Source organism: Pithys albifrons, chromosome 13 (genome assembly GCF_047495875.1).
Source record: "Pithys albifrons albifrons isolate INPA30051 chromosome 13, PitAlb_v1, whole genome shotgun sequence".
NCBI lineage: Eukaryota > Metazoa > Chordata > Aves > Passeriformes > Thamnophilidae > Pithys > Pithys albifrons.
Genome location: NC_092470.1, coordinates 5,509,152 through 5,533,997, shown reverse-complemented (window position 1 = coordinate 5,533,997; position 24,846 = coordinate 5,509,152). Strand labels below are relative to the sequence as shown.

The 24,846-nt window shown below is 47.0% G+C and overlaps 1 protein-coding gene across 7 annotated transcripts in view; it reads left to right on the top strand.

The window, feature by feature from the left end:
- Nucleotides 1-24,846, top strand: part of NEO1 (neogenin 1) — a 173,686-nt gene that overhangs the window by 67,799 nt on the left and 81,041 nt on the right. For all 7 annotated transcript variants that reach the window (XM_071568983.1, XM_071568985.1, XM_071568982.1 and 4 more), the window contains exons 3-5: nt 5,803-6,078; nt 9,696-9,849; nt 16,693-16,829. In XM_071568983.1, the coding sequence (XP_071425084.1) occupies nt 5,803-6,078; nt 9,696-9,849; nt 16,693-16,829 (567 nt within the window). The remainder of the gene's footprint in view (nt 1-5,802; nt 6,079-9,695; nt 9,850-16,692; nt 16,830-24,846) is intronic.

Genomic DNA, 24,846 nt, shown 5'->3' with positions numbered 1-24,846 from the left:
TCCTCCACTAGTGCAAACTCCAGGAGATGAAATACTGGCTCCATTGACGGCAGCCAGAATTTTAACCATCTGTGTTTTCCAGGAGCATGGGAATTATTGCTCTTCTAGGCACATCTTTTTCAGAAATGGAGACAATGGGCCACAAATCTCCGTAAGGCTTAGACTGGGAATGCTGATTGAATGCACCGCATTTGCATTAATAGATTGTTCATTCACATTCCTACCATTGCTGTGGGCTTTGATGAGGGGAGGGGAGAGACAAAAGGAAGGAGAAAATAAGCACAGAGTTGGCTTCCCCCACTCCTTCCCATTTGCATTGTCCTGGCAGAAAATGTGGAGTCTGTGATGCATCCAATTCCCCTTGTGTGCTGTGAGAGTTGCACCGTTGCTTGTGTGTTCTCCTGCCTGTGTTTAGAGAACATTCCAAAAGGAAAATCATCCCTCCTAAACTGAGTTTATTAACCTTTGTTCTGCTGGGTCAGTGGTATTTTCCTTTGGTGTCCAGAATCGATACATAATGTATGTGTGCTGACACAGAGTGATTAATGTGTGTACAAACACCAAAAATTGTCTTTAATATCAAAACCCCAAAGTGTCATTTATCATTGCATTCATTTGCCATAAGATGGGGGGATGTCTCCAACTGATTACCCTGCAGTGTGTGGGTGAGGAGAGGGGGCTGCTCCCTCTTTAGGAGTGTCCCTTCCTTCCCTGGGAGTGCCCAAGGCCAGGCTGGACAGGGCTTGGAGCAACCTGGGATAGTGAGAGGTGTCCCTGCCCATGGCAGGGGGTGGGACTGAATGGGCTTTAAGGTCCCTCCCAGCCCAAACCACTCTGGGATTCTGACTGTCAGTGCATCTTGCTTCATCTTGTTGATTGAAGTGTTTGGGAAATACAAACCATTGAGAGAAAAGGCACCAACTTTTTTAAAAAGTTATTTTTTTACAGTAGTTTTAATTGTGTTTCTCATGTAAATTGAAAGACTGAATTGGCTCCCATGGTAATGTGTTCCAAAAAGGTTCTAAAAGGTTAAGGAAATGCAGGTTTAGGAGTGGGTAACTGATAATTTGGAGAGGAAAAGAGCAGCTCAGTAATGGAAAGGTTGTGGGCTTGCAGATGGAAGGGTATTTTCTGGTTGTGTTCTGCTGCAGGAGGTGTGCCAGCACTCTGGGACCTGCTGCTGTATTTATAAACAGGTCTCTGAATTAATACTAATTAAGGCCTGTATTTGGAGTGCCTTTTGTAATCCATCATTATTGTTTTGTGGTTGTGTGTTGGCCAAAGCAAAGGCTCCTCCTCCACAGTAGAAGCTTTTAAGCATTGCAAATTGCCAATAATTGTAGAATAAGAGAAAATTACTCTTTAGGACAAAATTATAGCCTAGGTTAAAATGTATATTTTAAAAACACACAGGACTATGATGAAATAAAGGTTTTAGTGGCGTTTAAGATGACCTGGAAAATCAACTGTAATTTCATTGCCACTGAGTAATAAAACCATCTTAAATAAAGCTTATTCAGCCTCAAAGGAGCACCTGCACACACCAGAATGCACAAAGCCTGTCTTGTCCAGGAAGTGAATAGTGCTTGTAAGGGGGTTAAATTAAGGCATATTTGAGGTTTATGTTAAAAATGGCAGGAGTTTAGTCCTGCAGGAACATTCTCACTGGTGCTTTCAGTTGCCACTGTGGTCATTGTACAATGGTGGTTTATGGAGCAAAGAGGGAAGGTGAAAACAGAGCTCAGGGGGCTCACCTGGCAAAGGGAGGAGAATCAGGACCCTCTTCCAGGCTGGGGAAAGAATTGCCTTAATGTGCATATTGAGAGAGATAAGAATCGGAGGTAATTGTGAACATTTAATGGGTTATGCCAAGGAGATTTTCAGGAAGGAAAGATGCCTCAGAGACCAGGGTTTAGAGGATCCTGGTTAATGGCCTTATCAGCCATTTAGCTGTAAAAACAAAGTATTTACCTGCAAAATTAGCAAGTGTGGCACTCACAGGAGGCCTTGGTGCCATTGCTGTGGCCTCGAGGGCCTCCCAGGGGGAATTAACTATCGCTCCAGACGCACTGATGGTGGAGTGTCACAGCACAGTGTGTGTCAGGCAGTGCAGGGCTGTCCTGGGCACTGGGCTGGGCTGGGGCAGAGGGCAGGGGGGTCTAGGAGAGACAAAGGAGAGTTGGTGGGTTCTGGGGTTGATTGTAACCTGCTGGTGTGCAGCGCCACTGAGGTGGTTTGTTCTGTCGGGAAGATGTTTGCAGTAGACACAGAGAAGCAGTTTTGCTGGAGTATTTCCATGGATATTTGTGATCTTAAATGACAGCAGGCACTTCAATTTGCCATTGTGATGGTGGGAGAGGAGGAGACATTGAAGCAGGAGAGGTTCTGACTGGATTTAGGAGGAAATTCTGCACCGAGAGGACAGTCATGTGTTCAAATGGGTTGTCCAAGAGCTGCGTAGTCTCCATCCATGGGGATATTTGGGATCTGACTGCAAATCCCTGAGTAGCCCTCTGGCCTTGTAGCTGACTCTGCTCTGGATGAGTCCCTTCCTGCCCAGATTATCCTGCCATTCTGTGTCCATAGGATGTTAGGGGAGCAAGGGGAAGGAACTAAAGATCGGAGGAGCTTCATTAAGCAGGAGGAAAGTTGAAAGAAAGAAGTTGTGATTTCTATTCCAACGAGTACCTTAGAGGGAAGGAGTAATGGATAAATATCAAAGATGCAAAATAATTAGTACCAAAATAAGGTCAAGATCAAAGGACCTCAAGTTGGTTGGAAGTACAGTGGGAGGGGAAGCCAGAAACAGAAAGTTTCTCAGAGGAATGAGGTTGTGGAAGGAGCCTCCAGGTATTGTTCCCAGAGGGGAGAAGTGGGTAACATTTGGAGATGAGGCTGTGCAAGGCCAGGGCAGGAACTGGTGTGATCTGTGTGTTGGAAGTGTTGGGTGTTGGGGCTCAGCGTGGCTGTTCCTGGCACTGGGAAGGTCTCTGGTGTGGTTCCCCCTCCCCAGTTACACACGTGCTTTATGCTCAGTCTGTTTTCTTCACATCAACCAGAGATCTGGCAGAGCTGGAGAGCAGGTTTTTATCTCCCACGTGAGTTTGTGCATTTTGGTCCTTACTGTAGGTCTGTGTGTGCCATGGGCTGTGAGGATGCTGTTCTGTGGGTTTGCTCACATGACTCTGCTGTGAGCTTGGCTGTGGCTGCAGAGGAGCACAGCTGCTGCCATTGGCCTGGGTCACACTTACTTTTCTAGGGGAAAAAAGGGCAGTTTTGTTAAAAGTATGTATTAAAATTTGTACTTCAGTGGGTGCTAATAATGAACAATTCTGCAGTCCTAGTAAAGAAGTTTTTCATTCAAATGAGAAAAGCCTGAACATGTGACATCATCACATGTTGCTTCTTGCTGCTTCTACAAAGATTTCTACAAAAAACTGGAGAGCAAAGATTGGATGGTTTAAAACCCCACAAAAACACCTGAGGGATTTTGTTGAAAGCAAAGAGGGATCCAAGCAGGAACTGATAGAAAGTGCATGTGTTGGATACTTTCTTAGGCAATCAAAGGTGGTGAATATGGATGGGGGACTGGAGGAGGTGGAGTTTCAGCACCAGAGTGTCACTGAGAAGCAGCACGTGGGAACAGGTGTTGGTGGGAAGCTCCAGAGGTGGAGGGAGAGAGAGAGAGCTCATCCTTCCTTTCCTGCCCCCTCACACCAAAGAGCCACACAGTGCTTTCCATCCATGGGTGTTTTGCATCCTTCAATGTCAAGTTGAAGTCTCTGATTGGAGTGATTGTTTATTATCCCTTTTGAAGGAAGAAAGAATGACAAAGCACTGAACTGTGTACTTAAAAAATGCAGGGAAATTTTGCTCCTACTGCTGGTACCTTCTCAGTGCATCTGTGTTAAGTGAGACAGTAAAAATACTGGATTGAACTGTTTGGAAAGGAGCTGTGTGTGTAAATCAAGGTGAAAGAATCATCTTCACAAGAGATAAATGCAAATTCTCCCAGTTGGGTCAAACTTCTGAAAATGGAGGGTCATGAATAAGGGATTTCACGCTCAGACTTGCTGGAGGAAGAGAGAGAGGTGAGAGCTGACTTGAACTGTCCCAGCCTCACTCATGGATAACCACGAGGTGTTGCCTGTGTTTAATGAGTTTGTGTTTGTTTCTGGCTGGGGATCTCAGCTGGGAGCAGTGGTGTTGAGTTGGAGTTTCTCACATCCCACTGCTTCCAGCACTCCCCTCTCCTGCTTGGATAGTTACAATGCTGTCATTTAATCTGTGCAACTCATGAAACAGGGAAAGGGGGAGACTTTTCCCATCCTGTGCTTTGCCCCCTCCTCCCCATTGCTGTATTTTACTGCTGTTTTTGACCCATTTGCTGACAGCAGTAGCAGTGGACAGGGTGTTTCTGGGGAAGATCTGATACTCTCCCTGTGCACAGTACTTGGGGGGTGTTGACCGTGACCAGCTGCCCCCCAGGTGCTCCTCACTCTGCTCCTGAACAGGATGGAGGAGAAAAGAAGATGAATGTTTGTGTGTCACTGCCCAGTTACTGTAATGTGCAAAACTGCCTTGGCTTAGGGCAGATTAAATTTCTTGACAATTAAGTTGGGTAGAAAGAAAACAAACTAAACCACCTCTCCCTGCCCTCTTGCTGTTTCACAGGCTCGACTTCCTGCCTTCATTCCCAATTCTTCTGCATCTTGGTCTACCTAGGGTGGCTCCTGGAGCTGCCCTTCCTCCTCTCCTGCCTCCTCCTCTGACCTGTCTGTTACAGGACTGTTTCTCACACTTTCCTTGCTGCTGTGCCGTGGTTTCCCTTGCCATGGATGTGCCAGGAGCTTCACTGGCTTCCTCCATGGAACCAGCTCCACCTATGTGCAGCACGGGGGTCCCCAGCCTCTTCCCAGAGAGCCCACCTTGGCAACTCCCTCAAGGGCATGGCCTTCCAAACCCACTGAGTGGGTGTTTGTGGAGAGAGTTTTCACCCAGAAGGTGACAGGGTTGTTGTGCAGTGGTGGGCTGTGAGAAACTCAGCTCTCAGCTACACTGACCTGAGAATGTCAATATACAAGTATGAATCTATGCATATATTGACCTTATGGCTCTGTAAGGCTTTTGTAGCTGTAGGTGCTAAATTAAGGTGGTGGGTAGAATGTAAATGAAGGTGTTGTGCTGCCTCCATGTTCCCATCTCCTGGGTGGGCACTGGAGGGGTCTGTGTCCCACTGCCAGGGAATCAGTAGCTCTTACAGCCTGTGGCCAGGCTAATTTATTCAGCTGTCCCAGACAGAGACAGCGGCTTCATTTGTGCCACTTGTGTGCCATTTCCTCCTTGGGGACAGCAGCAGCTCTAGAGATGTGAGCAGAAGTTACTGTTTTGAGAACTCAAGTTCTGTTTTGTTGTGAACATTTTCTTGTTTCTGAAACTACCTTTGTGAGTTAATCAGTATTTTGTTACTCCTGAAACTGCAGCTGTCCCATTCCTGAATTGTTCAAGGCCAGGCTGGACAGGACTTGGAGCAACCTGGGATGGTGGAAGGTGTCCCTGCCCATAGCAGATGAACTTTATGGTCCCTTCCAGCCCAAACTCTTCTGGGGTTCCATGATCGTTGGGCTTCTTTGCCTTTACACCATCCACAATTAGAATTGTGCTACCAACTGTTGAGATTTAAAGAGTTGGAGAGCAGTTCATGTTTTAAAAACAGCATTCACGAGGCGAGCCTTGAACGTCCCAGCCGTGGTGTCACCTTGAGAACCCCTCTGATGTGTCACTCTCTCTGTTCTGGTGCAGGTCTGCCCCGGTTCACGAGCCAGCCGGAGCCCACCGCGGTGCCCAGGGGCGGCAGTGCCGTGCTCAACTGCGATGCCAACGCCGACCTGGCGCCGCTGGTGCGCTGGGAGCAGGACCGGCAGCCGGTGCCGCTGGACGAGCGGGTGCTGCAGGCGCCCGGCGGGGCCCTCATCATCAGCAACGTGTCGGACGCCGACCGCGGGCTGTACCGCTGCCTGCTGGAGGGCAGCGCCGCCCCCAAGTACAGCGACGAGGCCGAGCTCAGCGTCCTGCCAGGTACCCACGGCCGGGCTCCTGCCCTGCCCGCGCTGCCCAACACGGGCTGGGGCACTCCGGGGCTTGCTGGGCACATCTTGTGGTGCAGCTTTTAAGGGTTTTGGGGAAAGGCTTGTTTTGGAAAATCTCACACTTCCTGCTATTGTGACATGATGCAAAGAGGGAAGCGACTGTTTCTTTAAGTATAAATGTTTGGGGATTTCTGAGTTTCTCAGGTTGAACACCAAGTTCAAATCCTGTTGAATAGCGTGGCCAGCAGGCCCAGGGCAGTGACCCTTCCCCTGGACTCTGCATTGGTGAGGCCACACCTCGAGTGTTGTGTTCAGTTCTGGGCCCCTCAGTTGAGGCAAGAGATTGAGGGGCTGGAGCGGGGCCAGAGAAGAGCAACGAGGCTGGAGAAGGGACTGGAGCACAAGTGCTGTGGGGAGAGGCTGAGGGAGCTGGGGGTGTTTAGCCTGGAGAAGAGGAGGCTCAGAGGTGACCTCAGCACTGTCTGGAACTGCCTGAAGGGAAGTTCTGGCCAGGTGGGGGTTGGTCTCTTCTCCCAGGCACTCAGCAATAGGACAAGGGGGCACGATGGGCTCAAGCTCTGCCAGGGGAAATTGAAGTTGGAGATGAGAAAAAACTTCTTTGCAGAGAGAGTGCTCAGGCATTGGAATGGGCTGCCCAGAGAGGGGGTGGATTCCCCCTCCCTGGAGGGTTTTCAACTGAGCTTGGCCGTGGCACTGAGTGCCATGATCTGGTGAAGGGACTGGAGTTGGACCAAGGGTTGGACTTGATGATCTTGGAGAACTTTTCCAACCTAATTGATTCTATGATTCTCCCAAAGAAGCTGGTGCTCAGTCCCTTGGTTTTGGGATGCTGAAGCTGAGGTGCTTTTAATTGTCCAAATATCCAGTAAACTTTGATTGTTTAAACAACAGGCCCTGTAGGGAAGTCTCCAATCCCCAAAGGGGAATGACTTTATTTTGGAAGGTGCAGTTACTCTACTGAAATGTTGAGATATTTTTATAATAACAAAAGTCCAGGACTGGTGTCAAGTGTGGGTACATTTGGTGTGTTCTGTTCCCAGTGACTCTTGCACAGAGCTGTGTCACCAGCTCTTCAGCACAAAGGTTTGAAAAGTCTCCACAAGTTGGGCAGGAATGTGGATTGTGCTTTCCCAAACTAGGGAAGTAGGAACTGTGTTTTGTATGGGGTTTCTTAATTGTTTCCAGAGCTGGCTCTTCTAAATTTGTCTTCCTGTTGGAATTCTGGTTCCGTTGCTGCTGCCTGGAGAGCTGCTGGAGGAGTTGCTGAACTTCCAGCCTGGGAGGCTCCAGAGTTAGACTGGGCTGTGTTGTGGTTGGCCTGACCTGGCATAGGCAGCAGGTGGTGGCACCTTCAGGAGTCCCTGTCAATGAACAGTTCTGTTTCTTCTTACTATAGCACTTTTCTACCTAAAAGGCTGAAATATTCTTTAAAATACCCCAATTATACAATTGCAGCTCTCTGTTGAAGTTGGGGTTTTTGCCAGGTTTGGGAATGAATCATCCTTGAAGGAGGGATTTGTTTCGTGGAGTTCATGAGGCCTTTCTCAAGGGAAGGCCTTGTCTCCTTCAACTAAGGATGCAGGTTTTGAGGAACTGCACTTTGGGAAAAGATGCTTAATTGAATTACTGTGGTTTGGATTGCCTTTGTGTTTCTGCAGCCCTTCAAATGCTCAAGACTTCTCTGATTTTTGGCAATTGGAGATTTCTTGATAAAGTTCCACGTGCATTGATCTTTTGGATTCTTTTGGCTCCAGATACAGTTTACTTGCTTTTGAGTGCTTTGTGGAAGGTGATTAAATAAAATTCTATTAGGGAATACAAATGATGTTGTTTCTTTGCTGGTTCATAAATCTGAAAGCATCAACAGTGAAGTTTTGTGAAAACCCTCCCAGCAGGCTTTTTTAAAAAAAGTGAGATTAAGATGTTGAAGGGAAAACTCCCTTAATCTTGAGTGGTCCCGTAATTGATTGTTTGGTCTGAGATGTATTTGAAAGAAGGATTTGAATTAATCTCTTCTTTATTCAGTTCATTCCTTTTTAAGTTACCTGGTATGTGCCTGACAGTGACCCCATCACTCTGCTTCCCAGTCTCTGAAATAACACCCAACACACACTTGGATTTAGATCCATGGACAATGTTCTGCTTCTTAAATATTCTCCTTCCTCTGGTACCAGGCTGCCGCTGAACAGGAGGGTGCATTTCTGAGCTCTGCTCCTTAATAGCAGGTATTTTCAAACATAGGAATACAATGCAAAAAAATCCCACTTAATTTTTGGATGCAGTTTCCACTCACCTGGGAGGTGAACTCGGTTTTGGGAGCCTTGAGCAGGGCTGGGCTGTGTGTCTGGGGATGGCTCAGCTCCTCTCCTCCTGGCAGGATCGGTGCCTGGCTGTATCCATGTTCCTGGCACAGTTCCTGCTCACAGGGACCGTGGGCAGAGCCGTGGGATGGTTCGTGTGTGGGCCCCAGACAGATGGTGAGATCCAGGACTGCTCAAAGCTTGGCTGCCTCTGCCTGGGATGGCTCGGAGACAGGATTTCCACCCATTCTGCTCCTCTCAAATCCCTGGCAGGCTCCTCGTGCTGTGCCTTGGAGCACGTGCGTGCCCTGAGCTCAGGGCTGTAAACACTCCCCGGTATTTTTAGCGTTTTGAGCTTCACAACACCAAAACAACAGCTCTCAGAAATGCCTGTGAGTATCACATCGGGCCCAGGGGAGACACAGCCGAGCCTGAGTGTGATGAGACACAGAATGTGCTCTGGAGAGCAGAAGCAGAGGAGGTACTGAAGAGTCTGCCCCTATTTAGGTGGCCAAAAATAATTTGAGGGCTTGTCTAGTTCTGGAGCTTTGCTGTCATTCACACCTACAAACACACTTGGGTACTGAGAGAGCAGCATGAGCAGTGGGAGTAACTCACTCAGCCCAACCCTGCACCTCGTGTGTACAACTGATTACGGTGCAGGGCAGAGACAGAGGGTACAAACTGTAGTAACACACTGAGTAAATGTGCACTTGGCTTGTGCTTGTTCTTAAGGTGGAGGAAAAAAAAGAAGCAAACCTCTCTCCAGCTCAATTCAATGCAAAACTAATTCAGAGGATTCCCCGTTTTCCTAAGGATGGAAAACCATGGTGGGATGTAAAGCTCGTGTTACTTCACTGTGCACATGACCTGGTGGTTTTATTTCACTTAGGGTGGGTTTCTGCTGCAACAATTTCATTTTCCAGTGTGTAAAAGCACTTCCTCAGTAGCTCCCTGATGGAGCCAGGGGATTGCCCAAGGCTGGCTGGACAAACTCACCCCTCAACCTTTCTACACTCAATCTCTACCAGTGGAAGTTCCAGTTTCAGGGCTGTAGCTTTGAGCTGAAACAGTTTCCCAGGGAGCTGGAAGAGTGAGAATCCCACAGGTGGGGAGTGAGTTTGCATGTCTGGGGGAGATGGTAACGCAGCTGGGGGTGTGCTGGTGATGGAATCCTGGGGAGCTGCAGGACGGGAATGGGAGGTTTCATTTGTGGTTCTCTTTGGCTCGCTGGGGTTTGGTTTGGGCTCTGATGGGTGTTTTGTCCTGTCCAACCCGCCTGCAGAGCCGGAGGAGCCGCAGCCGCTGAGGTTCCTGAGGCAGCCGACGGCCCTGTCCAGGCTGAGCGGGCAGAGCGCCCTGTTCCCCTGCGTGGCCGCGGGATTCCCGGTGCCCTCCATCCGGTGGATGAGGAACGAGGAGGAGCTGCTCACAGAAGGGTGAGTAGTGGCTGACACCCCTATCTGCATCTTACAGCAGGAACAGGATTTGGGATTGGTGCCCACCTTCCTTTGTACCGAATTTTAAACCAGAGGGAAGAAGCCGGTTCCCAAATGCTGGAGGGCTCCGACACTCAGTGTTGGGACAGGGGAGGAATTTCAGGAGTTTTGTGAAACAGACTCACAGTATTTTTTTGCAGCCATCTGAAACGAAGAAATCTTACTTGAAGCAGGAGGGTTATTAAGAATGTATTACTTTTAGATTGCCACTGGAATAAAAGAAGCAATTAAGAGAATAAGGATGCTGCAGGGAAACAAAGACAACTTTGTGTTGGTGTATTGTGTGTGTGAAGCTCTGCACTCGCTTTCTGCAATGAAAATGTCCATTATGTGTCAAAATGTTCCACGGGAGTTTAAGAATAACTGTTTAAAGCAGAATTACATAATTTATCATGAAAATAGAATATTAAATGTTAGGCATGATTAAAAAACAGTGTGGGCTTTCAGGAGTGCATCAAGCGAGAACTTGTTACACATTGTCATTGCTGGTGTATTCACTCAAAATAATGTGGTGGAAAATCTATATTAAAAAAGCAGAACAAATCTTATCAAGTGCATTTTTGTCCCTCTAATGAACAGGCTTAGCAGAACCAGGAGATTACAACCAGCCTCTTGAATGTTCTCCGTGTCCCCCAAAGTCGTGGGGAGATTAATGGAGACCTGAGTTAATCATGGAACAAGGAGAGGTGAATTGTGGCGTGGCTGCCACAGGAAGCAGCCAGAGCAGTGCACAAGCCTCTGCAGCAGCAGTGATATAATATATCTCTTTTTTGGCAACTCTTAAATTAAAGAAATTCAGGGCTCTAATTTGAGCTGTGTGGCTGAGGAACAGCTCCGTGCCTGGTGCTGGTGTCAGACTGATGGCACAGGATTTACAGCCTGTTCTGTCACCCCATAAGAAATCACTCTCCTTCCGAGGCCAGCACTGGCTCATCAGAGCTGCACAACCCAGTGGGATGAAATGTCCGGATAAATGGGCCTGGTTAGATCTTAATTTGTTTTTTTACTATGCAAAGTGGTGTCATGTCACATCCTTATGAATTTTTGCTGCCCCCCACCCCACCCTTCCCTGGGTTACAGCACGTTCAGGTTCAGGGAGGTTCAGGCTCACCTGCCAGAGAGCTCTCCTTTGATTTTCTTCCTGCTTTTGGATATACAGAGCCCACATTTTCCAGCCCTCACCTGGGTGCAGTGCTGGAATTCCCTTAGGAGCTCTTCTGGGAGGTTGCCATGAGAACTCCCAAGGGCTGCACAGGGGTTTTTAATGCTCAGAATTCAGAGTGAGAAGTTGTATTGGAGGGCTGAGGCATAACATGAGTAAATGTGCTTGGCCTTTATATGTACACAATTCCAGCCAGATCTGACCTGATTTTCCAGAATATGAAGTGTTAGTTTTTGGTTTTATGGCCCTTTGTTATAAGAACAGGTTCCAGTTGACTTTTTAACTGTTTTTAGTTCTTGCCTTTTTTTTTTAACAGTGAAATGTGTGCTCACTGTAGACTTTACTGTTAAGGTGGGTAAAGGAGGGAATTTGATCCTTTCCCCCTCTATGGGAATAAGATTCCTTCATTGTTCTCTAAAGTGAGCCAAAGTCCTAAGTCTGCTGCTCGTGACTGTGGCTTAACAGGAAGAGATTCAAACAGCAGAAAAGAAAGAGTTCTTAAACTCCATTTAGCCCAACAGCCATTGTATTATTTGTTTGAATAGAATAACTGGAAAATCTCCAGAAATTAAGATTCTTTGTTGGAGGAAAGCCTGCAGTTACTGCTGCTAAATAGCTACCTTAGCTTGTTATGCATGGTCTGTTAATGTAATTACAAATTAAATCACATTTAATTTGTACTGAAATCCCCTTTTGATAGAAAAGCACAACTTTCCTTAGCAGGGCTGTTCTTTAGCTGAAATAAAAACTGATCCTTTTCGTCTGGGCAGGTTTTAATGTGCCTTCTGCCTGGGAAAAGCTCTGAAATGATGGGTTGTGTTTAGACATTAAGATACACAGAGGTAGGTACAGACATATATATTGAAACATGTCTCTGTGTATGGGTTAGGAAATAAAACCTGGGTGTTTTGGGCAGGTGTGTCCCTGATTTTGACCCCTTGTGAAATTATTCAATGCACAACCTTATTTTGACTTTTGTTACAACTGTGGTAATTAATCTAATGCAAAATTAAATATTTTCCTTTCAAACTGCATTGCTAAGGGGATATGGATGGGAACCTGTATTTATAGGAAAAAGATGATTTTTAAGGGGTGGGAGTGGTGGGGCTTTGGAATTAACAACTTGTTACAGGACCTGAAAAAAAAGGTGATTAAATTTGATGGATTATTTGTTGAAGACTGCAATAAGATTTATGTTAATGGATAAATGTGAGTAAACTTGAATGATGACAGCCTTGGCAGTTGTTCAGACAGCCAGCCTGTAATGCAATATATTGTGAAATTAGTTTGCTGTGATAAAATATTTCCCAAATTAATTAGAGTGAAGGAGAAGGAAGCTTTGAGTGCTGGGTGAGAAACTGAAGTGAACGCAGTGCTCAGAGTTTCCCTTGTAGTAAAGCTCTCAGAACTTCAAGGAATCCTTTCAGAACTCTCTGACTTGGAGGTTTCAAAGAAATACAATTGATAGACTGCTGACTTCTCGTGGTTCTTAGGGAGGTCCATCAAAGGCTGAATTACCAGGGCTTGGGGCTGTTCTGGCCCTCAGAGCTGCAGAGCAGAGGGGTGTGTGGGTCAGCTCTGTGCTCCCTCAATCCCTGCCCTGGGTCCTGCTCGAGGTGCTTCCAGCTGCTCCTTTGGGACCATCCTTGCTGTGTGCACAATTCCAAAGGGAGAATGTCCCACAGTGAGGAACTGGACTCAGTAATGAGCCCTGGGAAGGTGTTGGGCTTTGCTGGCAGCTTTCCATGGAGCTGGTTCACTGCTCCAGCTGGGGATCTCCATGTGTTGGAGTTCCCTCAAACCTCCATCGTTTGTAAGGAATGGGAAAGGCCAAACCCTGTTCTAGGCTGAGGTTCAGCTCCAGATCCAAGGTTCAGAATCCAAAGGAAGCCCCAGACTTGTGTTCCAATCCCTGGCAGAGGGTGCAGGGCTCGTGGGTCTGGCACGTGAGTGGAGCCCTCCCATTGCCCAGGTGGGTCAGCAGGGGGAAGATCCATCCTGCTTTTCCAGCTGGATTTGCTCCATAAACTCAAAATGAGCAGTATCTCTGCCAGGAATGTGGAGAATGCTGAGTGAGGTGAAAGGAGGTGGGGAAGGCACTGAAGGACAGAGCCATTGGCACAAACCTTGGGCCCTTTGCAAGGAACTTCCTGAAGGAAGATCTGCTGTAGTGTTGGTGTTATCTGACCCACAAGGCTGGGATGGAAATGGTAAGTACAGATTGAAGTTTGTCAGATTTGAGCCAACTTTGAGCCTTTCTTAAAATTTTTAAAAAGCCTTATCATAAAAAATTATTTTTTTTAAATGTTTGGCCTGGGTAAGGATCCTGCTGTGTGAGGGTCAGTTCTTCAGCAAATTTAGAGGCACTTTTGTGCTTTGCACAATTCAGAACTTGAAAAGTGAAGTTTCAGGTGGCTGCCAAGGAGGGTGTTCAGAGCTTAGGGCACAAAGTGTCAAACATTTGGAAGAGGATCTGCTTTGGACACTTTCCAGGGTGTGGATCAGCATGTGCTGCAACATATAAACATATTGTGTATCCTGATTTATGCTGGGACACTTCCATGGGGGAAGTACAAATCCAAGGCCCACAAATTCTTTGGAAAGCTGCAATTGGTGAGATGGTGAATCCGAAATGAATCCATTGGAAGGACTTGAACAGTGAAATTCTCAGCAGGCTGTTGCAGTGCAGCAAACCCTGCAGTGGGTTGGGGCTGTTCAGTTCAGCAACATTTCATGGCACTGCAAAAATGCTGCAGAAAACCATGACTGGTTGTGCAGTTCAAGTGTCCTGCAGTGAGGGGGTGGCACAGCTGAGCCTCCTGTGCCACCTTCAGCTGGAGCTGCTGCTCTCTGCACTTGTGCCATCACTTCCCCATCCCAGGGTTTTTTCCTCAGTGCTTCCCAGGAACGTGTGGTATTTTAATTATTACACAATTACTGTTTGCAGGGCTCTGAGTGATTGGTACGAAGTGAATTACACTTGCCCAGCTCAGGAAAGGTTAAACATAGCAGAGTAATTATGGAGATTTTTCTGGTAGTAGATTCCACAAAATAATCTAATTTACTGTTTAATTTTATCTGCTGTACTTTACCAAGACAGCAAATAGATTATAAGATGTTTTGGGAATAGTAATTTAAAAGAGGGGGAAAAAAGCCCAAACCTCAGGGTATAAGTGGCAGTTTGACTACAGTAAATTAATAAAGGCTCACTGTATTTTGTGATAATGAAACACAAAAAGCCTGGGAGTGAGGCATCCAGAGCAGCTCAGCAATTGTGGAACAGGGGTGTGTGAGTGAGGGAAGCATGGAATGCACATGAAAGGCTGGAATTTGATTTTCCTCTTCCCTGACATCTGAATGATCAATCTTTGTTGTTTTTAATGACACTTCAAATTATGTTATCACTTTTATATTAAGCTGATTCTTTGTCTCCAGTGTCTGAAATCTGATTTCTTGACTCTTTTGTGGAAATGCTTCACTGTCCTTACAAAATTAAGATGTTTTTACTTTATTACAAAGGCAGTTTTCATTTAAGCCCAGAATTTTTCGGCAGCTAATTCATACAGAGGGAATCCCCAAGGATTGTTTGCTTCCATTGAGCTTGTGTTGGGTCACATATTGGTAGATTGGACTCAGCTCTGGGTTTTCTTGGGGAAAATCATTGAGAGGATAAAAGCACAGCCCACAGTTGTGATGGCTGAGCACGGTGTGACCTTGGCTCTTCCCAAAGGAATTCCTGGAAGTGCCACTACCTCACAAGTGGTTTGGGAGATCCCCTCTGGCAAACTTCTGTTGCCCAAGTGACAACATCAGTAATTTCTGATAGTTTTAGTAACACCTTAACTCCTAGTTCATAACCACGTTATTCTGGTGCCTCACCAGGCAATTGTTCCTTTTCCAGTGGGAAAAGGAGCATCCTAAGGCATGGGTTGCTTTTGGGTGGGTAACAGTGGCATGCCAGGGATTTCCCCATAGCCTTTCACCATTCCTTTGGGATTTGGCAGGCTCAGCTCCTACCTGGCTGTCCCTGGCACATCCAGCACATGTCCCAGTTGGCTCCAGTTCTCCCTGTTTTCATCCCAGCCCTCAGCACGTTCTTTGCTACTCAGGTTAATTCACCACAAATGAAAGAACAAATAATCAAAGCAGCTGTTTCACAAAATAAAAGAAGGTAGAAAACATCACCTCTGGAGGTGCCAAGGCCCAGGCTTGTCTCACTCCTGTGTTTTCCTTTAGGCCTGGTTTTAGTGCAGCCTCGTCTTGTCTAACCCTTCCATTCCCACACAAACACCTCAGTGACATTCCCAGAATTTGGGAAGCTCTTTGTATGTTTTTTTTTTAACACAGCTTCACTCAAATTCCATGCACTTCTTCCTTACCAACCCTCTTGTGGTCCTCCAGTTGCTCCTGGAAACAGGATGGCTTTCCTTATGGAATACCTGGATGGGACGTCTCCGGATGCTCTAAGACTGGTTTCTGTCACATAATTCCAGTAATGGTCTTGCTTGCTCTGCTTCTGAATGCTTTGAATCAGGAGGCATTGATCAGCAATTATAGAAGTATCATAAAAATCAGTATTTATGTGGTAATTTAGTGAGATGAGCCACAAGTTTTTGTGTCCAGCAATTTCCCTTTCCAAGCAGGTGAGGATTGGTCCTACCAACATAATCCTAGGAATTTCAGCGAGGTTGGTTTTTGTGCATTGGCCACTCTCTGTAGGGATCAAATTCAATTGTTGGAATGTACTTTTCAATCCCTGTTTTGACAGGATTCAGCCCCTTCCTGCCCAGGAGCTGTGGCTCAGGATGGCAGGCAGGGGGTCCCAGGGAGGAAAGAAGGAAGATTCTGGGTCAGCATCCAGGCACAATTTGTGGCTTGGCTTGGGGACTTTTGGCATTTTGCCCTTGGCATTTTACTGTGGAATCTTGAAGTGCTGGAGGATCTTGGAAGACTCTCGTACAGATGTGGGGGATCAGGTGCAGGACAGTGGTGGGTGGGTGTGTCTGGGGGCTGAGGGTGCTGCTTGGGGCATCAAATGCCACGTTTATCTCCTGCATTTACTGTCAAAAGCAGATGTTTATAAGGGCTGAATGAGACACCCTTCACAAGTCAGAGGGGGAAATGTTGTACAGGCACTTTGTCACCTGATGAATTTGTATTTTGGATTTTTTATTAACGTGTATCTTTTTCTGAAATATTTAATCCTCTAGAAATGGCTGTTCTTTTCACAGAAATTCAATTACTGTGTGCTATATAATGTGCAATGCTGTTCCTTGTGCTGTAAGGTCTGTCATGTTCTATTCACTCAGCTTTAGCCATAAGTCATTCCAGCTGCATCTGCAAAGCGCATTCTTTTTAATGATGTGGTTACGGGACTTCATTTCTCTGCAGTTCTGGTCGCTCTTGACTAAATACCTTGGCTCTCTTTTAATTAAGAACTACTGAAGCCGTGAGTGGAAGAAGATGAGCCACTCCTGTGGAATTGATGGGGTTGAACTGGCTGTGAACGTGCGGGAGGGTCGGGATGTGATGGGGTGTTCGGGATGCTGTGGGTGTGCCTGGCCCAGCGGGGCAGTGCCGGGGGTGGTGGCAGTGCAGTCACACTGTGTCCTGTGCCGCAGGTCCGGGCGGTTCCAGCTGCTGGCCGGGGGCTCCCTGCACATCCGAGCCGTGGGCGAGGGCGACGCCGGCACCTTCACCTGCATCGCCGAGAGCGGCAACGACACCGCGGAGGCACAGGCTGAGCTCACAGTGCAAGGTAGGGCAGAGACTCCTGTCCAGAGACAGCCCCTCTCCAGGTGGTGCTTCACAAAAGTTATACCCTGTGCTCAGTTAAAGATGCTGTTTCACCCCCTTGGTGGGGTTTGTGCCCTGTTAAAAATACACTGGCGCGGTCCTGTGGTGTAATGGAGGGCCCTCTGGACTCAGAATCCCAAGGACCCGAGTTCCAGTCTCAGTGGGACCGTCCCCTGGCAGTTAAAGCCTCCCTGCCATCCCATCCCATCAGATCTCGGATGCTCAGCAGGGTCAGCCCCGGTCAGTCCCGGGTGCTGTGACAGTCCCGAGGACTTCCCTGTCACTGTCCAAGCTTGCTTGGCCGTGGCAAATGGACCTGAGGACTGAAACGGTGGGGCCAGTTCTGTGCACACTGAGCCTCACCTAAAACATCCACTGCACAGGCTGGAAGGGCACGTGGGGAGAGCCCTGCCCAAATCTGCGTTCACCAGGTCTGGCCATACACATACATACCCTGTGCTCAGTTAAAGGTGCTGTTTCACCCCCTTGGTGGGGTGTTGTGCCCTGTTAAAAACACACCAAAGCAAACCCACAGCAAGCCACCCTCCAATCCTGCTGTAAGTGTTGGTGTGTTACTCTTGTTAGAAACAGAATTAGGATTTTGCTGAAGCTCAAGGAACTGTAAGAAAATAGAGGGAGGGGGTAGTTAAGTTTCCAGTGGTTTTTTGGAGGGTGGTGGGTGGTCTTGGGTAGGCAGCAAATCAGACCAGACTGTGAGCCCCCAATTCCTGCCAATAGGAAGAGGCAGCAGGGACCTTTTGGCCTGGAAAAGGTATAAAAAGTTCTGTTTCTTTTTGTTCTGGGTCTGTCTTCTAGGCCAGAGGGACACACCCCATTCAGATGAATTTGTTGAATGAAAGTTTAGTTTTGCTTTGATGACTTTGTCCCCTCTAAATTTCATTGGTGAAATGTGAGCATTTCTCACACTCCGATTTACTGTTCAAACTGCTCACAATTTCATAAATAGTCAAATAAGTCAAGTGTTATATAATGCAACTTGAGCACGGTTCAAAGCTGCTCTGTGTTCATATAATGCCAACATTTAAAGGAAGACAAAGGCCACAGCATGGCTGGTCACATCTGGGAGCTGACCTGAGCTATTACAACGTAGGTTTTCTTTGGAAAGGACATACATATTTTGTTTTTCATACTCCTTAAATATTCTGTTGTTTTCAGGGAGCTTGACAGAAGATAAAAGCTGAGATATTTAGTAATATGCTGGTTTATTGTGTGTATAACTTGTTTTGCTTATTCTTGCAAGCTATTCCTACTAAAAACAGCACTGAAATACTGATAATGCTGTTTTAAAAACATCTTACTTTACATAAAAAAATAGATAAAGCAGATTTGATAAGCAAAGAAAGTAGACTTGGAAAGGAGAGAGGAGAAATATATGTAGTAGTTTTATTTCTTGACCTTTCTTACATTCCATGAGGAATTTTTTTTTGTTAATTGTATCTAATAAGAGTTTAAAATTCTTCATACATGGCATGTAATAAGTGGTTCATGTGTGCAGGGTCCTTTTAGGAGCTTCACTGACTTGTTTTCTCAGGGCCTGTGCTGCTGCAGAGTTGGCTGGTGGGATAAAATGAATCACTGAACAACCATGAATAAAGGCTTGTATGTGGACAAAACCTCTGTGCCCAAAGCAAGTACTTGGGCTCAAAGCATGTTGAAAGCCATCAAATTCTGGTCATGAAGAATGTTTTTACCTTGTATTTTGGGCCAAAAGAGTAAAGATTTGGTGGCCTTAGAAATAGTCCTTTGGTGGCCTTAGAAACGTTTGGGGCTTTGGAGCAGTCGCTGGTGGTTGAACCCAGTTCTGTGTGCTGTGTTTAGTTCAGTTCCAGCCTCTGTGTTTTACAGAATTGGCTTTGTGTTTTATGGGCAGTGTCAGCAATTAATAACATTAATGATAGGATGCAATTAGGGAAGTCATGGATAAGAGTGAGATTACAGCCTTAATGCAGGACATGCAGCCAGGTCACTGGGGGATGAAAGTGAGCTGGAGAGAGACCTTCTGTTCCTTATCTGAGCTCTTGGAAAGGGTTTCTTCAGTTGCTTGTAAAGATTTAGAATATGTTCTGCCAGTTCTTGTGTGCTGAGTTCTTGGTACATACCTGGCACTTGAAGGAAAATCCTGTGATGCCCGAATGTTACAATATACTAAAGACTCTGTGGAATGCATTTTGGATAGTGGCATTTCTGATTTTACTTCTCAGTTCTAATCTTAACTCTCCTTTCCTTTGAGAGGTCCCTGTGGGGAGTAATTGTATTTCTGCAGTGCTATATTTTGCTGAAGGGCTGAATGGCTTGAGTAGCTCTTATCTGATCACTGTATCATTTTCTTGTGGGCTGGAGAAATTGTCATTTCTTAGACCTAATAACAGCATGATTTTGCTTAATTTAAGCTCCTTCTACCATTCTTGGAAATGAATCTGACAGAATTTCAGACAGGAAATCCATTTTTGGGGTACTAATTCCCTTGTCTTTCCTATTTCCCTGCCTCTCTCCTTGAAGCCCCTGTGTTTTCTGGTGGGAGATTCCAGCAGAGCACTCAGGGTTGTGCCAAGGCAGCCGATCCATTTTTCCCTCTCTTACATTTCAGTGGGTCTGTGCTGAGGGTGGGGAAGGTGCCCATTGCCTGCCAGTGTTGGGGCAGGGAAGTGAAAAGATGGCCCTGTTTGTGCCTCTTCACTGAGATTTTCCCAGGGTGGACTGACTGAATTTTCCAGGCTGAAACAACCTTCTTTATCCAGTTGGAAGGTTAAATTGTGCCTGGGCTAAAAAGAGTGCTCATTAAAGGTTGCTTTGCTCTAAGAGCAGCTTTTCTTTGTCCTTTAACAAGGATATAAAACCCTGGCAGGTTACAGGTGTCTCTGGTGTGGTCCCAACAAGCTGCCTTGGGCTGGTTACTGGAGTGCTGCTCTTCCCTGGCAGTGAGGATGGAATTCCTGACCATCCCTAAAGGGTGGGGTGCCCTCAGGGGTCTCATGAGGCAGGAAATACCTGTATTGGACTGTGGGCTCATGGCAGGTAAAAGGGTTAGAGGAGCCTTTTGTTGCCCTGGTGTTGTTTTCAAGAATGGTTTAATTCCCCTACACACCACAGGGGGACTGAACCAGGAAAATGACCTTAACTAGGAAGGAGTACTTGACTAGAAAGGTACTAAAGGGTCCAGAAGACTACACAAATTTGTGTCCTTGGTCTCTTTATCTACCCCTGGGAGATGGAGGTCAGAGAATTCCCTTCACTGTGGAAGGAAGTTTGGGTGCCTCATCCCTGGAAGTGTTCAAGCCAGGTTGGACCAGGTTGGTCTAGTGGGAAGTGTCCCTGCCCTTGGCAAGGAATGGAATGGGATGAGCTTTAAAGTCCTTCCAACCCAACCATTGTAGGATTCAGTGACAGGAGATTTCATGGACCCATAACACACCCCCAGTCTTTGACTGTGCATTTGAGGAATGTTGGATATGGAAGAGAACATGGAATGTCGTGGGGCAGACCTGCAGCTGAGAGAGTCTCACCCTAAAGTGAACACTGCTGAATCCCACATTTGAGACAGTCTGTGGGGCCAGGTCCCAAATGGATAAGGTGTATGAGCACCTTTGTACCTGCTCACTTTTCCTTGGGTGCCAAAAGCTGGTGCCATCCTAGTCCTGGGCTGGCAAGAGCAGGACCCTTCCCATGGTGGAGGCAGGAACGTGGTGTGTGAGGAGTGCCATCTGCCCTGGCTGTTGACAGAGCTCTTCCCTTACTGCCCAGCCTGGGGACAGGTTTATTTCCAGCACGTGTCAGGAGCTGAGAGCACGGGGAAAATGTGTTTGCTGTCCCCAGCCATGAAAGGATCAGCAGCACTTCCCTCCATAAGGGTGGGCAGTGATGACAGCAGGGCTGGGGGGGAGGCAGGCACTGTGTTCAGCCACCCAGCCTGAAAACAGCACTGGGGATGAGCTGGAGGGACACTGAAATGGGGGGAAGGTTATAAGTTCATGTTTCATCTGGGAAATATTTCAAAGTGATGGCTGTGCCCAGAGCCCTGGGGATTTCTGCAAGTGCTGGGCCTGGGCTGGGTCACAGCGTGGGCTTCCTGCCCCTGCCCCACTGCTGGAGGGGGGCCCATGAGTTCCCCTCTCTGCTGAAATATTTACTGCAGTTAATGATGAACCACAAACCAAAAAATTTTCCATTTTCATTCCCCTTACAGAATTGATATGGCAGATCTGAAGTCTCTAAAATAAATGAATCCCTGTGTTTGGGGGGGAGGAGGCAGAGCTGCTCTCTGTTGTCGTCTGTTATTCCCTTTCAATGAGTTTTTGGAACAGCAGAATGTTGGCTTTTGGTGTCTGGGACAGCATTCAGTGTCTGATAGTGTATCTTAAATGCTGTGCATTAAATGATTTGCTCTGTTAATGTAATAAAATTAAAAACAAAAAAAGAAAAGCCCAACTGTGGGTGTCTGTAGTGATAAATAAGAGGTTGCACGTAGCAATAGGCTGAGCACTGCCTTGTCTGTGCTGCCAGAGCAAACTGGGGGAAAAGCAAATGCAGAAGAAGTGTTTTGATAGAGTTATCGGTTTTTTGCTTTGAAAAGAAATGCTGGGAATATTTTCAGTATTGCTGAAAAGGCTGATGCTAATGGCAAAGCCTTATTGTAGCAAAAAATGTCTGTATTGCAGTGTTGGTCATAAAATGAAAGCAACACAATTGCAGAAGGAAGAGCCTCAACGTGGAGGGTCTTGGGCTGGTGTTCCAGCATTCTCTGTGGCAGCTGCTGTGGTGGAAGGTGGTGCCATCCTGCTCCAGACGCTGTAGCATCAGATGCAGCTGCAGCAGAGGGCAATGTGTCTGGGTAACTCTCACTTTGCATTAAGCTTTCATTATTATTGGAAACAATTCCAGGGGAGAAATTTGAACCAGCACTGAAAATTGCCCAAACCTTTCTCATACCTTCTCAATGATCCTCATCGATTTCTGTCTCTAATTAAGCTCAGTGCTGTGTCTTGATAAGAGGCTGCAGCTCAATTAGGGATTCAGGAGATGCTGCTCTAAACTGAGGCTGCCAAAAGCTCGTACTGGGCACAGAGAATTGTCCTTGCTGGTTGTCCCAGGACTGCTCTGCCTGGGAAGCTGCTGGAAGTGAAAGGAGCACCTTGGCTTTGTATGAGTCATTTCTCACCCTTGAAAATGTAGTGAGACTTCTGTTAGTGATCTTCTTCTGTGGTGGTGTGAAGCCAAGGCAGTAAGTCCAGGACCTGGTGAGGGGAAGGTGAACTCTGTTGCTTTGGTCACTACTTTGCACTTCATTCTGTTGTGTGAAGACTTTTCAAACAGCCCTTGCTGCTGCTCTTAAGTGTAGTTTAATGTTTATGGGGTTGTGAAGTCAATTAAATATGGATCTAGGGAGTTTCTGAGGAATTTCCACCTGTGTTCCATTTGTATTCAGGGTAATGTTGCCAGTGAGAATGTCACAGACACCTGTTCAGCACACACCTGGCACAGGGAGGGGGTGCCAGTGGTACTTTACAGCCACATCACTTGTTCAGGTGTACCTGGGCACCAAAAGAGCCCATCTCCATGAGATGTGTAATTCTTCATACTAAATGTGAACACCCACAGAAATCAAATGTTCTTTGCATGATGCAAAAGTCACACTTGTGTGATTAAAGACTCTGGAGTCTGGTTTCTGTTGCCCACAGGAGTTGGGCTCAGCAGAGGCTCTCAGTTCCTGCTCTCTCTCTAAATCTTGCTCTGTAGTTGAACTGTTGTACATTTTTTTTAGTCTTTCTTGATGTTTTTCTAAGACCAGCAGGATCATTTGTCCAGTTCTTGCACTATTTCAGAAACATGGGCCAGTAAAACTTGTTAGAGAGAGTTTGCCACAGTTCTTTGCAGGAGCACAACAATTAGTTTTCTTGAATTGCATTTCCAAAACTCCTGAACAAGCTTGGCTGGCCTTTGAGGGAGGATTCATTCCCTGATAGCAGTGCAAGTGTTGAGTGTTTGGTGCTGTTGGGGAGCAGCAAAAGCTGCTGTGGCAGAAGCTCAAGGGGCCTTGCCAAGCCCTGATACCTTCCTTGCTGCCATGTCCAAGGGTGTGAGCACTGGGAAGCCCAGGGCTGGGATGCTTTTCCAACCTTTCCTGGGATCAGGGCTGAGCAGAGGCCCCTGCTGTCAGTGCCTTGTGCTGTGCATGTGATCAGAGTCTAATTCCTGTGGCCAGGACAAGCCCAGGATGATCCCTGAAAGCTGGTGCTGAGGACAGGGTGATGTGTGACCCCCATGGGGACCATCCCCAGGTCTCCATGGTGGGTGGAGGCCCCAGACTGGGCACCACTGCAACAACAGATGTGTTCTGGTTTACACTGGGCTCCAGAGCTGGGAGTGAGGGATGTACAACTCTGCAGGCACATCCACCCCCTGTGAGGCCGGGATGAGGAACTGGAAATGGGTGTACCCACTGCGGAGCTGCTGGCATGGGATGTGTCCCTGGCACCAGTCCTGCTCTTTGATCACCTGTGACTGGGAATGTCACCATCCTGCTGCATCAGACCCAGCTGCACGTGCTCTTCCCACAGCCAGGACTTCCTGCTGGCTGGCAGGAATGGCCAGGGATGGGGCAGGTCTGGGCTTGGACTCCATCCTAGGAACGGGGACCAGGGATGGGGCAGGTCTGGGCTTGGACTCCATCCTGGGGACAAGGACCCAGGGATGGGGCAGGTCTGGGCCTGGACTCCATCCCGGGGACAAGGACCCAGGGATGGGGCAGGTCTGGGCCTGGACTCCATCCCGGGGACAAGGACCCAGGGATGGGGCAGGTCTGGGCCTGGACTCCATCCCAGGGACAAGGACCCAGGGATGGGTCAGGTCTGGGCTTGGACTCCATCCTGGGGATAAGAACCAGGGATGGGGCAGGTCTGGGCTTGGACTCCATCCTGGGGACAAGCCATCTGGAATGACTCCACAATTGTCTGGGGATGATAATTGTGCTACAAGGGAGGCTTTTTCTCTTAAGAAAGTGTCTTTTCTGAGTACCTGACAAGCATTACCTGTGAGGTTCTTCTCTGTGAAACATCTGTAATTCCCTGGACAGTCTGATCATATTTGGGAGAGCTTTCCTTGTGTTGCAGAGGTGCTGTATAGTTTTTTTTGTGGTACTGAACAAACACTTGCAAAACGGCCCAAAATGAGTAGGGGTTACTGAGGATAGAGACGAGATCCTTTGGGCTGAGTGTCCATGATGGAATTGTGTGTGGACTGGGAGGTAATGGCCCCAGAACTGCATGTGCCAGGAAGATGAGACATACTTGGAATTAAAAAAAAAACCCCTTTGAGATATATATATATATATATGTAAAAATATAAAATACCATTAAAAAAGACAAAACCAGATTATCAGTAACCCATACAATTCTCAGAAATGGTTTTCCTTGTAAATGTTCTGGAGTAATCCTTGGGGGTAATGAAAATGTTACTAAATTAAGCAGCAGTGTCTTAAATATCTGCAGCGTCGAAAGTGATATTGAACTGAGGGAATTGTAAAAGCTGGGCTCTCTTTCAGCTAGAATTTCTAATAAATTAAGATCATATTAACAAGGGTTTCAACCAGCTGCTGCTTTAGGGAAAGAAATACTTTTTTCCCCAAAATGGCTTTTGAAACAAGAAGCTGAGGTGGCTGTGAGTGCCTTTGGCCCAGACAGGCAGTCGTGGGGAGCGCAGGGTTTGTCCAGGTTTCATACTGAGATGTGTCTGTCTGGTCTCCAAACTAAAAATGGACTTTATAGTTAGGAACAGGCTCTTCCCAACACAGGATTTACTACTTTTGAAGTCAGTGCCTGAAGGAAAGGTAAACCCAGCTGGCTCATGGTTCTGAGTGCTCTTGGATACTTGGAGGGATTCAAGGATATAGTACATCTCCACTAGGCTGTAGGTTTTTTGTTATTGGTTTGATTCCCCGTCAAAAAGAGATGACAATTTCAATT